At 42.1% G+C, this 15417-nt stretch overlaps 1 protein-coding gene across 2 annotated transcripts in view; it reads right to left on the bottom strand.

Moving 5' to 3' along the window:
- Positions 1-897: 897 nt before the first annotated feature.
- LOC106560709 (lysosome membrane protein 2) overlaps positions 898-15417 on the bottom strand; it is a 63099-nt gene continuing 48579 nt past the window's right edge. For both annotated transcript variants that reach the window (XM_014123870.2, XM_014123878.2), the window contains exons 8-12: positions 12475-12593; positions 12129-12202; positions 11873-11924; positions 9916-10068; positions 898-1350 (exon numbers count right to left, since the gene is read on the bottom strand). In XM_014123870.2, the coding sequence (XP_013979345.1) occupies positions 1243-1350; positions 9916-10068; positions 11873-11924; positions 12129-12202; positions 12475-12593 (506 nt within the window). In that variant the 3' untranslated portion in view covers positions 898-1242. The remainder of the gene's footprint in view (positions 1351-9915; positions 10069-11872; positions 11925-12128; positions 12203-12474; positions 12594-15417) is intronic.

The raw sequence follows: 15417 nt of genomic DNA, 5'->3' as shown, positions 1-15417 counted from the left end.
TCGTCCAGTGTGTTAATCATTGTGTCCGTGTGTTATTTATTCGAGATACTCCTCGCTCTTTTGTTTTGGGTTTCTACCCTGTGTTGCGTTACGTGTTTGTTTGGTCTTCGTCCCAGTGCCTTTACACGGCACGACGTAATTTGGGCTTAATAAAAACCCTATTACGCATTCCTGCGCCTGTCTCCCGAATCTCTTCATACCAACGTGACACTCACTTCCAACCATATCACCACTTACAAGTTCATAGTGAAGGTGACCTATGTATTAGGTATGAGCAGAGATATTTTCTGTAACATATTTTTATAAACATAGTTAGACTTCCTTTTTGTTCCTTACATATTTGAACGTATTCAACCAACCAATGATCAATTTAATCAGTGCATTAACAAAAGTGATAAGCTGTAGAAATCTAATAATTAGGACGTTTAAAAAATTGCAGTGTTAATATGAATCCAAATTCATAAAAAGGACATCCTCATTGCATGAATTGTTTAGCCTTCGTTGCTCAATAGAGCATTTTACCACTTCCTTGATCTTCTTTGACACTTATGGGTAGAGAATAATACTACATTTTAATCCATCCCATGATGCACAAGGGGCATAGTTCCTAGCATAGTACCTGAATGAGTATACATACACCTTTAGAACACACACATGGAGTAGGGCCGGTTTCCCAAACAAAGATTAAGCCAGGTCCTGGACTAAAAAGCTATTTTGTTGGAGATTATCCATTGAGAAGGACTAGGCTTGATCTGTGTCTGGGAAACAGGACCATAGTGATCAGCTGGATTCAAAAAACATGTTCCCTTCCCTTGCCATCTCTAATCATGCAATATAGCGATGGCTTTACTTAGCCCTCCACCATACTGTTTTCATCCATTCAATCAGGGGCAGAAGGAATACTGTATTTTTATTTACATTATATTACAATGAGATTAGAAGTAAATAACAGGTATAAAACAGTTTAACTTTTAGAGAATGTCTGAAACAGCAGGTCAAAGGGTCACGTGTATTATCAACCAATATTACAGGACTCTTGGAAGAATAGCCTCCATTGTGGGTTAAACGAGATCCAAACAAACAAACAAATGGGGAGATATCACAATAATAGTGTAACTAGTGTCACATTGATCAAGACTATAACTTTGAGGCACAGAGAGGCAACAATTTAACTCTGAACAGCAACTCACACACAGTAGATCTGTGAATCTCAACAACAACAAAAAATGTCCCATTCCCTCCTCAAGACTTTTCAATAATAGGAGTCATGTCAATGTTGGTCCTGACATTTTTTTCGTCACCCTCCTTGTTGCTCACAGGAGAATAAGATGTGTCCTCCTTTGTTGTCATCTATAGATGGAGAGAGTTTAAGGAGGGAGCGAGAGAGTGGAAGGTGAGGAGGGAGGGAGGTTACAGAGTACAATATTAGTGGCAAGACATTGGACAAAAGAGCTTTTCAGGATCATAATCTTTCAGATACAGTATTTGTTGTCCAGTGGCGCCGGAGGAGATGGCTGCATCCTAACAAATTGTGTGGTTTTTTGGTGTTATTTGTAACTTATTTTGTACATAATGTTTCTGTCACCGTCTCTTATGACCCAAAATAGGTTCTGGATATCAGGACAGCGATTACTCACCTCGTACTGGACAAAGATTTTTTCTTTAACAAGTTGGATGCAAAGGATTTACTTCAGACATCCGACAAGGCCCAAATCCCTGTCATTCGCATGAGAAAGACACAGAGATATTGGGGACTTGGGTCGGGATGCCTTGTAAGGATCCGACGGCGGGTGGGTAATCTGCTTCTACCATCAGTCCTATTAGGCAACGTACAATCATTGGATAACAAAATAGATGAACTAACTATGATCATGAATATCCTACCAACGGGACATTAAAAACTGTAGTATCTTGTGTTTCACCGAGTCGTGGCTGAACGATGACATGGATAAAATACAGCTGACAGGTTTTACGCTGCATCGGCAAGATAGAACAGCTGCCTCCGGTAAGACAAGGGGTGGCGGTCTGTTTATATTTCTAAACAACAGCTGGTGCATGAAATCTAATATTATGGAAGTCTCGAGGTTTTGCTCACCTGAGTTAGAGTATATCATGATAAGCTGCAGACCACACTGTTTACCAAGAGAGTTTTCATCTATATTTTTCGTAGGTGTCTATTTACCACCACAAACCGATGCTGGTACTAAGACCGCACTCAATGAGCTGTATAAGGCCATAAGCAAACAGGAAAACACTCATCCAGAGGCGACGCTCCTAGTGGCCGGGGACTTTAATGCAGGGAAACTTAAATCCGTTTTACCAAATTTCTATCAGCATGTGGCCCTGGCCTTCCCTGTGGCTCAGTTTGTAGAGCATGGTGTTTGCAACGCCAGCATGGTGTGCGCAACGCCAGGTTTGTGGGTTCGATTCCCACAAGGGGCAGTACAACAAAAAAAAATGTATAAAATGTATGCATTCACTACTGTAAGTCGCTCTGGATAAGAGCGTCTGATGACTGAAATGTAAATGTTAAATGTGCAACCAGAGGAAAATAACCTCTAGACCACCTTTACTCCACACACAGAGAAGTGTACAAAGCTCTCCCTCACCCTCCATTTGGCAAATCTGACCATAATTCTATCCTGATTCCTGCTTACATGCAAAAACTAAAGCAGGAAGCACCAGTGACTCGGTCAATAAAGGAGTGGTCAGATGACGCAGATGCTAATGTGCAGGACTGCTTTACTAGCACAGACTGGAATATGTTCCGGGATTCTTCCGATGGCGTTGAGTAGTACACCACATCAGTCACTGGTTTCATCAATAAGTGCATCAATGACATCGTCCCCACAGTGACCGTACGTACATACCCCAACCAGAAGCCATGGATTACAGGCAACATCTGCACTGAGTTAAAGGGTAGAGTTGTTGCTTTCAAGGACCGGGACTCTAACCCAGACACTTATAAGAAATCCCGCAATGCCCCCCTGACGAACCATCAAACAGGCAAAGCGTCAATACAGAACTAAGATTGACTCGTACTACACCGGCTCTGATGCTCGTCGGATGTGACAGGGCTTGCAAACTATTACAGACTACAAAGGGAAGCACAGCGCTGCCCAGTGACACGAGCCTACCAGATGAGTTAACCTCTCTAGGGTAGGTGGCACCAAATCGTCCCACCTACGTAACAGCCAGTGTAATCCCGTGGCGCGTTATTCAAAAACCTCAAAAATGCAAAAACTTCAATTTTTCAAACATATGACTATTTTACACCATTTTAAAGACAAGACTCTCGTTAATCTAACCACACTGTCCGATTTCAAAAAGGCTTTACAACGAAAGCAAAACATTAGATTATGTCAGCAGAGTACCCAGCCAGAAATAATCAGACACCCATTTTTCAAGCTAGCATATAATGTCACATAAACCCAAACCACAGCTAAATGCAGCACTAACCTTTGATGATCTTCATCAGATGACAATCCTAGGACATTATGTTATACAATACATGCATGTTTTGTTCAATCAAGTTCATATTTATATCAAAAACCAGCTTTTTACATTAGCATGTGACTAGCATTCCCACCGAACACTCCCGGTGAATTTACTAAATTACTCACAGTAAACGTTCACAAAAAGCATAACAATTATTTTAAGAATTATAGATACAGAACTCCTCTATGCACTCGATATGTCCGATTTTAAAATAGCTTTTCGGTGAAAGCACATTTTGCAATATTCTCAGTAGATAGCCTGGCATCACAGGGCTAGCTATTTAGACACCCAGCAAATATAGCACTCACCAAAGTCAGATTTACTATAAGAAAAATGTTATTACCTTTGCTGTCTTCGTCAGAATGCACTCCCAGGACTTCTACTTCAATAACAAATATTGGTTTGGTTCAAAATAATCCATAGTTATATCCAAACAGCGGCGTTTTGTTCGTGCGTTCTAGACACTATATGAAAGGGTAAATAAGGGTGACGAGCATGGCGCAATTCGTGACAAAAAAATTCTAAATATTCCATTACCGTACTTCGAAGCATGTCAACCGCTGTTTAAAATCAATTTTTATGCCATTTTTCTCATAAAAAAGCGATAATATTCCGACCGGGAATCTGCGTTTAGGTAAACAGACGAAAGAAAATAAAGCATGGGGTCGACTCGGGCACGCGCCGAAGCCCATAGTACTCTGATCGGCCACTTGCCAAAAGCGATAATGTGTTTCAGCCAGAGGCTGCCTCGATATCGTTCAGCTTTTTCCCGGGCTCTGAGAGCCTATGGGAGCCGTAGGAAGTGTCACGTTAGAGCAAAGATCCTCAGTCTTCAATAAAGAGCCAAGATGAAACACAACTTCTCAGACAGGCCACTTCCTGCATGGAATCTTCTCAGGTTTTGGCCTGCCATTTGAGTTCTGTTATACTCACAGACACCATTCAAACAGTTTTAGAAACTTTAGGGTGTTTTCTATCCAAAGCCAATAATTATATGCATATTCTAGTTACTGGGCAGGAGTAGTAACCAGATTAAATCGGGTACGTTTTTAATCTGGCCGTGTCAATACTGCCCCCTAGCCCTAACAGGTTAAATTACTTCTATGCTCGCTTTGAGGCTAGCAACACTGATGCATGCATGAGAGCATCAGCTGTTCCGGACGACTGTGTGATTACACTCTCCATAGCTGATGTGAGTAACACCTTAATAAAAAATAGGTCAACATTCACAAGGCCACAGGGCCAGACGGATTACCAGGACGTGTACTCCGAGCTTGCGCTGGCCAACTGGCAAGTGTCTTCACTGACATTTTCAACCCTGACTGAGTCTGTAATACCAACATGTTTCAAGCAGACCACCGTAGTCCCTGTGCCCAAGAACACCAAGGTAACCTGCCTCAATGACTACCGACACGTAGCAATCACATCTGCAGCCATGAAGTGCTTTGAAAGGCTGGTCATAGCTCACATCAACACCATTATCCCAGAAACCCTAGACCCACTTCAATTTGCCTACCGCCCCAACAGATCCACAGATGATGCAATCTCTATTGCACTCCACACTGCTCTTTCCCACTTGGACAAAAGGAACACCTAGGTGAGAATGCTATTCATTGACTACAGCTCATTATTCAACAACATAGTGCCCTCAAAGCTCATCACAAAGCTAAGGACCCTGGGACTAAACACCTCCCTCTGCAACTGGATCCTGGACTTCCTGACAGGCTGCTCTCATTTGGTAAGGGTAGGTAACAATACATCCACCATGTTGATCCTCAACAAGGGGGCCATTCAGGGGTGCGTGCTCAGTCCCCTCCTTAACTCCCTGTTCACCCATGACTGCATGGCCAGGCACGACTCCAACACCATCATTAAGTTCGCCGACGTCACAACAGTGGTAGGCCTGATCAAAAACAACGACGAGACAGCCTATAGGGAGGAAGTCAGAGACCTGGCCGGGTGGTGCCAGAATAACAAGACAAGACACTCGTTAATCTAACCACACTGTCCGATTTCAAAAAGGCTTTACAACAAAAGCAAAACATTAGATTATGTCAGCAGAGTACCCAGCCAGAAATAATCAGACACCCATTTTTCAAGCTAGCATATAATGTCACAAAAACCCAAACCACAGCTAAATGCAGCACTAACCTTTGATGATCTTCATCAGATGACAACCCTAGGACATTATGTTATACAATACATGCATGTTTTGTTCAATCAAGTTCATATTTATATCAAAAAACAGCTTTTTACATTAGCATTTGACGTTCAGAACTAGCAAACTTCCGGGGAATTTACTAACAATTTACTAAATTACTCACGATAAACGTTCACAAAAAGCATAACAATTATTTTAAGAATTATAGATACAGAACTCCTCTATGCACTCGATATGTCCGATTTTAAAATAGCTTTTTGGTGAAAGCACATTTTGCAATATTCTAAGTACATAGCCCAGCCATCACGGGCTAGCTATTTAGACACCCAGCAAGTTTAGCCTTCACCAAAATCAGATTTACTATTACAAAAGTTTGATTACCTTTGTTGTCTTCGTCAGAATGCACTCCCAGGACTGCTACTTCAATAACAAATGTTGGTTTGGTCCAAAATAATCCATCGTTATATCCAAATAGCGGCGTTTTGTTCGTGCGTTCTAGACACTATCCGAAATGGTAAATCAGGGTCGCGAGCATGGCGCAATTCGTGACCAAAAAATAATATTCCATTACCGTACTTCGAAGCATGTCAACCGCTGTTTAAAATCCATTTTTATGCTATTTTTCTCGTAAAAAAGCGATAATATTCCGACCGGGAATCTCCGTTTAGGTAAACAGAGGAAAGAAAACAAAGCTTTCGGTCGACGCGGGCACGAGCCTGAGTCTCACAGTACTGTAACCAGCCACTACCCAAACGCGCTACTTTTTTTCAGCCAGAGCCTGCAAAGCCACGATTCAGCTTTTTGCCGCCTTCTGAGAGCCTATGGCAGCCGTAGGAAGTGTCACGTAACAGCAGAGATCCTTTGTAATGGATAGAGATGGCAAAGAAGGCCAAGAAATGGTCAGACAGGGTACTTCCTGTACAGAATCTTCTCAGGTTTTGACCTGCCATTTGAGTTCTGTTATACTCACAGACACCATTCAAACAGTTTTAGAAACTTTGGAGTGTTTTATATCCAAAGCCAATAATTATATGCATATTCTAGTTACTGGGCAGGAGTAGTAACCAGATTAAATCGGGTACGTTTTTTATCCAGCCGTGTCAATACTGCCCCCTAGCCCTAACAGGTTAATGATGTGTTATTTACCTCGTCAGTCTCATTCCAAACGTCGTAAATTGTCGGTTATCTGCACGAACCCAGTCTTCACTATGAGTCATCCATACATCAATTGTCTTAAAATCATTTATTTACTAATCTAAGTAATTCACAGAAATGCATAACAAACAGATATGGTTACAAGGAAATGATAGGAGAATGTGCCCTAGTGGGCTAAAACGGCATGGCGGCTTGTTATACAAAGAAAGAGGGTTGGGCTTGAATGAAAGAGCGGGAAGACTGAGGAACCAGAAAACAGCTATGCCGTCGTAAATACAGTATCGTATGCATTCTAAATTACCGGCCATTTGGAAAAGGAAAATGCAATAAATATTTACTCTGAGCTGCGCTTCGGTAGGTTGGTCGTAGATGCTGCCGGTTTTGGCCAACAGAGATCTTCCTGTCCTCGGAAGAATGTCACTGGTGGTTAAATGGATACATTGTAGTAACTTCGTTGTGTGTTAGACTGGATACGTCGTCTGTCCTTCCTAGCTCACGTCTACAGCGGCCGCTGCTAACTCAACGGCAAGGAAGTATCACTTCTGTAGTGAATAAGGGTTCAAAGTTCATACCATTCGCAACCAAAGCTCACGCTGAGGTTGGCTTAGTTCTGTACTTGACATGTGAGTCCTTTTAACGCAGAGGCTGCAGACCTCACGTACCCGGAACAGGCTGGTTACATTTTGTCACTGGCTTATATAGTGGCGAGGGTGTGTTTCATCGTTTATAACCCCTGTCTCTTCACAGGGGCAAGCCACTGATTGGTCAGTGCTCTTTCCTTATGAAAACCCAATTCTCTCATTTGGAAGCTAAAATTACATTTAATCTCCTAACAAACAGTTTCAATATCAAACATTTAAATTGCACAACAATTCCATGTGAATCTGATAACTAGAATGTGTAGACTTTCCCAGGTACAGTTTATGTCGTCCTGTCATCAGTCATAATGTCTCAGATGACAACCGAACTGACATCCATACTCATTAAGTACCTGGTATATTTCCAACTGGTTCTATTACCGAAATATGGTTCCTTTCCCCCCACTTGTTTGATGTTCCCAGACTCTCTATATTTAACAAAGGCTATTCAAAAGTCCTTCAGCAGGGTCAGAGAGAGAGAGGGGAAGGGAGAAAGGTATTTATGGGGGGGTCATAAACCTTACCCACAGGCCAACGTCATGACAACACCAAGACAGTCGTGAAGAGGGCACGACTAAGCCTATTCCCCCTCAGGAAACTAAAAAGATTTGGCATGGTTCCTGAGATCCTCAAAAGGTTCTACAGCTGCAACATCGAGAGCATCATGCCTGGTTGCATCACCGCCTGGTATGGCAACTGCTCGGCCTCCGACCGCAAGTCACTACAGAGGGTAATGCATACGGCCCAGTACATCACTGGGGCCAAGCTTCCTGCCATCCAGGACCTCTATACCAGGTGGTGTCAGAGGAATGCCCTAAAAATGGTCAAAGACTACTCATAGACTGTTCGCACGGCAAGCGTTGCCGGAGCCCCAAGTCTAGCTCCACAAGGCTTCTTAACAGCTTCTACCACCAAGCCATAAGACTCCTGAACAGCTAATCAAATGGCTACCCAAACTATTTGCATTGTCCCCCCCCCTATTACGCTGCTGCTACCCTCTGTTTATTATCTATGCATAGTCACTTTAATTCTACCTACATGTACATATTACCTCAATTACCTCGACTAACCTGTGCCCCCGCACATTGACTCTGTACCGGTACACCCTGTATATAGCCTTACTACTGTTATTTTACTGCTGCTCTTTAATTTTTAATTTATTTAACATTTTTACTTATCTATTTTTTTACTTAACACTTATTTTTCTTAAAACTGCATTGTTGGTTAAGGGCTTGTAAGGTTGTATTCGGGGCATGTGTACAAATGCAGTTTTATTTTATTTTATTTGACCTATGTTAAGCTGTACAAAGGTCTGGTTTTCTGGATACAGATTAGGTTTAGTATTGGACTAAAAAACATGGTCAATGGAGAATCTCCACTGAAATAGCTTCTTAGTCTAGGACTAAACTTAATCTGTGTCCGGCACAGGAAGCTGCTGAGGAGAGAACGGCTCATAATAATGGCTGGAACGGAGCAAATGGAATAGCATCAAACACCTGGAAACCCCGTGTTTGATGTATTTGATACCATTCTACTGATTCTGCTCCAGTCATTACAACGATTCTCCCCAGATAAGGTACCACCAACTTCCTGTGGTGTCCGGGAAACTTCCTCAAAAGAGTTTAGCTTTCAAGATTATCATAAATCAGATTGTTAACATATCAACGTATGTTATTCAAAATAGTGTATAATTGTTATCAGTGACAATGTACAGTAAATACTGTTCACTCGCTCAAACATAAGAGAGGATTATGAGAAAAATATCATGCTAATTATACATGTAGGAAGGCAATGACATAAAGAATCAAGAATAAATAATACATGTTAATGATAAAGGGAAGAATTATGAAGGATTATTAGGATTTACAGGAGCTGAATAGAGAGCTTCGCCAAAAACAATATGTTTACATTTATTCTGAACAGAAGCATAATGGAAGCACATGCATACAGTGTACTCTTACAATGGTTTAAGATGCATTGGTTAAGACATTTACTGAATCATGGTGGCATCATAGTTAAGAAAATTAATAGTTACACAAACATGTTAGTAATTTTAGCATTGTGTTAATGGGGGTCTTAAGACAACTGGAACTGGAAAACAAAAAGTAGGTCAAATCATAACTTCAGTGATCTTCAGGTCAGAATGTCAGAGCTTTAGAAAGATGCCAGAGTTTCTGACTTGTAATTCCGAGTTGGATGACGGTTCAAAACGATTGAGGTGCTCTATGCAACACCCTTAAACAATTCCCTTAAGTAAGGGGAAGTTATTACTTAAGGGAAACACTTAATAGGTTTTATCCAACCGAGTCCAGGACTTATTCTTGACGATGTGACTTGACCAGGAAAAACTCTGGGCCCTAACTATAGTATATTGATTAGAGGACGTTGTTCTGCTTCTACCTTACTGTACATCTCCCTCGGCTAAGCCCTCAACACTCCCATAGACACACAGGTCAGTGGTACCTGCAGTTTGCGTACACAGACGATGAGGCAGATAAACACCAGCAGCAGCAAGACCCCCAGACCAACAATGATGAGAGGGAAGTTCGTCACCAACGTCACCATCAGCAACAGCTTTTGGAGCTTCGCAGCCGACGTGTCGTCTATCACCACCGTCTGAAGAAGGGGGTAAAGAAGGTGCATAATATATCAGTACAGACAGATTAGACACTGTAAACTCACTGACAATGTACAGTCATGGCCAAAAGTTTTGAGAATGACACAAATATACATTTTCACAAAGTCTGCTGCCTCAGTTTGTATGATGGCAATTTGCATATACTCCAGAATGTCATGAAGAGTGATCAGATGAATTGCAATCAATTGCAAAGTCCCTCTTTGCCATGCAAATAAACTGAATCCCCCAAAAATATTTCCACTGCATTTCAGCCCTGCCACAAAAGGACCAGCTGACATCATGTCAGTGATTCTCTCGTTAACACAGGTGTGAGTGTTGACGAGGACAAGGCTTGAGATCACTCTGTCATGCTGATTGAGTTTGAATAACAGACTGGAAGCTTCAAAAGGAGGGTGGTGGTTGGAATCAATGTCCTTCCTCTGTCAACCATGGTTACTTGCAAGGAAACACGTGCCGTCATCATTCCTTCACAGGCAAGGAATTGCTGCCAGAAAGATTGCACCTAAATTAACCATTTATCGGATCATCAAGAACTTCAAGGAGAGCGGTTAAATTGTTGTGAAGAGGCTTCAGGGCGCCCAAGAAAGTCCAGAATGCACCAGGACCATCTCCTAAAGTTGATTCAGCTGTGGGATCGGGGCACCACCAGTACAGAGCTTGCTCAGGAATGGCAGCAGGCAGGTGTGAGTGCATCTGCACGCACAGTGAGGCGAAGACTTTTGGAGGATGGCCTGGTGTCAAGAAGGGCAGCAAAGAAGCCACTTCTCTCCAGGAAAAACATCAGGGACAGACTGATATTCTGCAAAAGGTACAGGGATTGGACTGCTGAGGACTGGGGTAAAGTCATTTTCTCTGATGAATCCCCTTTCCGATTGTTTGGGGCATCCGAAAAAAAGCTTGTCCGAAGAAGACAAGGTGAGCGCTACCATCAGTCCTGTGTCATGCCAACAGTAAAGCATCCTGAGACCATTCATGTGTGGTGTTATTTCTCAGCCAAGGCAGTGGGCTCACTCACAATTTTGCCTAAGAACACAGCCATGAATAAAGAATGGTACCAACACATCCTCCGAGAGCAACTTCTCCCAACCATTCAGGAACAGTTTGGTGACAAACAATGTCTTTTCCAGCATGATGGCGCACCTTGCCATAAGGGAAAAGTGATAACTAAGTGCTTCGGGGAACAAAACATCGATATTTTTGGTCCATGGCCATGAAACTCCCCAGACCTTAATCCCATTGAGAACTTGTGGTCAATCCTCAAGAGGCGGGTGGACAAACAAAAATCCACCAATTCTGACAAATCAAGCATTGATTATGCATGAATGGTCTGCTGTCAGCCAGGATGTGGCCCAGAAGTTAATTGATAGCATGCCAGGGCGGATTGCAGAGGTCTTGAAAAAGAAGGGTCAACACTGCAAATATTGACTCTTTGCATCAACTGCATGTAATTGTCAATAAAAGCCTTTGACACTTATGAAATGCTTGTAATTATACTTCAGTATTCCATAGTAACATCTGACAGAAATATCTAAAGACACTGAGGCAGCAGACTTTGTGAAAATTAATATTTGTGTCATTCTCAAAACTTTTGGCCACGGCTGTACTATCTGGGGGTGTCACTCACAGCACAATGCTCTGTAAAGGGATACAGTACAATCGAAAAGGACAAAGTTGTCATTGCAAATTTGCAATCAATGCTCAGATAAAACATTATTTTCTGAAATTAAATGTTATATTCTCCCAAAGTTGTATGTTTTTGTGTAGTTGATGTGATCTTCTTACCTCATTGATAAACATGACAGGGAAGATAGTCTCATTCAGGGATTTGGTTTTCCTGTGAAGGAGAAGAGATTGTAAGGAAATCATTCAACAAAGAAAGGAAATAATATAGAAATAATAAAGAGTATATCGCTAGTTGAACTTGGTGGTTGTGAGATGGAAATCATTAAACAATGGAAGGAAATCATATAGAAACAAAGTTAATAAAAGCCTTTAGCTATTTGAACTTGGTTGTGGTTGTGGATTTGTGATATCTCACGGGAAGCCAGAGATTCTGTTGATGAGGATGTTGATCTGAGCCTTCTTACTGGCACGGATAGGAACACCAGTGGTCTGGAAGTGTAGAATAACACATACACACTTTTGATGAGCCAAGTGAACTGCAGGTATAACGCTCAATGTACTAGATACATGATTTATGTCTAGGTTAAACATGAATAAATATAGGCTGGTAGTTTAGGAACAGTATTTAATATTTTACAGTTGGTGTAATTCTCTATTCCACAAATGTAACACTAGGTGGTGCAACAATGCATTTTAAAGTAGATGATCTATTCTACTCTAGGGCAGACCCCCAGAGAAGTGAACACTAGAGGGTAGTGTACCGGGTTCAGGTCCAGGTAAGTCTGGTGGTGCTCTCTCACAGGACTCAGTCCTTCAATGGCGTTAGTGTACTTCTCTTCGCCCAGGTAGAAATGAGGGAAGGACACAACCACTGGAGCACCTGGAGAGCAGTGGTGGTCAGTGCAGTTTCAGTGTCACATTTTTGTCATGAGCATGGCCTTATTTCTATTACAGCATATTGGATGACTGTCATTCATATTCCATTCACCCAGTTAAAATGGTGATTGCCTACGGAGCTGTGAAGGGAACGGCACCTCCATACCTTCAGGCTCTGATCAGGCCCTACACCCAAACAAGGGCACTGCGTTCATCCACCTCTGGCCTGCTGGCCCCCCTACCTCTGAGGAAGCACAGTTCCCGCTCAGCCCAGTCAAAACTGTTCGCTGCTCTGGCACCCCAATGGTGGAACAAGCTCCCTCACGACGCCAGGACAGCGGAGTCAATCACCACCTTCCGGAGACACCTGAAACCCCACCTCTTTAAGGAATACCTAGGATAGGATAAAGTAATCCTTCTAACCCCCCCCTTAAAAGATTTAGATGCACTATTGTAAAGTGGTTGTTCCACTGGATATCATAAGGTGAATGCACCAATTTGTAAGTCACTCTGGATAAGAGCGTCTGCTAAATGACTTAAATGTAAATATGTAAATGTAAAAGAAACAGCGATAGGTTTAGGCTACTACATGATACTCAAATTTTCCCTATACCCATCATGAGGTTGCTACAACCTAGCCTATGAATGAAAGTTTACAACGTAAGTGCACACAGGTCAAGAGACAAATTTGATGTGTCAGACAGTGACACATGGACAGACAGTGATATTCAATACCGCCTTACACACTATTGCCTGTATCTAGATGATAGTGGGTGTAATCATTAGTCCAACAGTTGCAAACAATAGATTCTATTGGACAAATGCAGGTACGTTTATCGTCGTTTTGTTCTGTTTGCTTCTGTTTAAGAAATATTTTCAACAGAATCGGCAGAATGAATACATATGTGACCAGGCGAAAAAACCTTTCCAAGCCAAACCGCTACACAGCCTACATCGTTGTCACCATTTTAGCTAAAATAATGTCATAGCTAATAGAACTAACGTGTTAGTAAACCTGCTACAATCATGCAGTAACATTACAGTGTACAGTCAGTAAGCAGTTACACCGGCGTGCCCCAGTGGCAATACATTTGTAAAACCAAAAGCTTACCTAAACTTAGAAGAGTTCCAGTGTTGTGTTGGATAGTCATAGCCAGCTAGCTAACATAGCAACCCTGCAGGGTGTTTCAGTAGGCTTAACTAGCTAGCTGCATTTGCTAGCTAAGTAAGTGAAACCGAAAAATCTCTCTCTCTCTCTATTTCTCTCCTGTTTCTCCTTCATTTAGGAACAAATGAATTTGTTCAAAACTGTTCAACTATTTTCTACTACTCACGACATCTTATGCACTGCAGTGCTAGCTAGCTGTAGCTTATGCTTTCAGCACTACATTAATTATTCTTTGATCATGTCAGTTCATGCTGCAAGAGCTCTGATATGTTGGAGGACGTCCTCCGGAAGTTGTCATAATTACTGTGTAAGTCTATGGAAGGAGGTGAGAACCATGAGCTTCCTAGGTTTTGTATTTAAAGTCAATGTACTCAAAGGAGGACGGAAGCTAGCTGTCCTCCGGCTACACCATGGTGCTACCCTACAGAGTGCTATTGAGGCTACTGTAGACCTTCTTTGCAAAATAGTGTGTTTTAATAAATTATTTGGTGACATGTGACTATAATTGGTATAGTTTATCTAAAAAAGAAAACTTTTTAAATGTTTTAAAATAAAAAAAAGTATGAACTTCACTGAGGAGGATGGTCCTCCCCTTCCTCCTCTGAAACTCTGATGACGAGAAAAAAGAGAGGCTGTTCAAGCTCAGTGAGGAAGTAATGAAATGCGATTGGATCCTCTTGTTTGCAATATATTAGCGGAAAATGTCAAATGTGAATGGGCAGCAAAAGAAACAAACCCTTGAGATGCAGCTAATACTAGATCAACACACAGATGGCTCATGAGTCACAAGACCAATAAAACCACATCCACAATACTGTTGTGATAGGATCTGTCCCTTTCCCTTCTGAGCACGGCTAGTCATTCTATAGGTTCTATAGTTGCCATGGTGCCAAGTGGCAGCCTAGGCAGAGAACTCATGTAAATTCTGTACATATTTAATCATTTTCATGCAAACTTTTTATTTCTCATTAGCTAAAGGAGTGCAGATCTAGTCTTGATATCATGAATTGGATTCCTGCCCATAAATGTATGAAAACCAGTGTTGTCAACAAGCTAGCTAATGCTTGTTAGCCAGTGTGTGATTTGATTAGAATTCCACCTACTGATGTTGGGTTGTTTTTCGCCAATGGTGATCCAAGACGAGGATATGCATGCAGAGTTGGCATTGGGACAGCTTTTTCATTGCTCAGGAGGATACTTCTGAAGTAAGGAGTGGGCTGTATTCTGTGGGGAGCTCAAACTTCATCATAGAGTCCCAATAAAGGATCTGCAGACGTCGGATACACCCTGATGACATCGAGCTGCCTGCCTACCTGCTTGCCCTTGCACGTGCTGACCTGACCAACACCTCTGACCACCGCCTCCGCTGACCATCTAGCTATGAGCTTCCGGATCTTCTCATGACCACAGCTGCCCATCTGGAGGCTTCAAGAAGCACTCAGACTTGATCAACCCTAAGCCGCTGCAAAGAGTAGTGTATACGGCCCAGTACATCACTGGGACCAAGCTTCCTGCCATCCAGGACCTATAAACGAGGCGGTGTCAGAGGAAGGCCCCAAAAATTGTCAAAGACTCCAGCCACTCCAGACTGTTCTTTCTGCTAAGTCTAGATCCAAAAGGCTCCTTAACAGCTTCTACCCCCAAGCTATAAGAATGCTGA

Source organism: Salmo salar, chromosome ssa01, assembly GCF_905237065.1.
Source record: "Salmo salar chromosome ssa01, Ssal_v3.1, whole genome shotgun sequence".
Classification (NCBI taxonomy): Eukaryota; Metazoa; Chordata; class Actinopteri; order Salmoniformes; family Salmonidae; genus Salmo; species Salmo salar.
The sequence above is the reverse complement of the archived record's forward strand: the minus strand, read 5'-3'. Positions and strand labels throughout refer to the sequence as shown.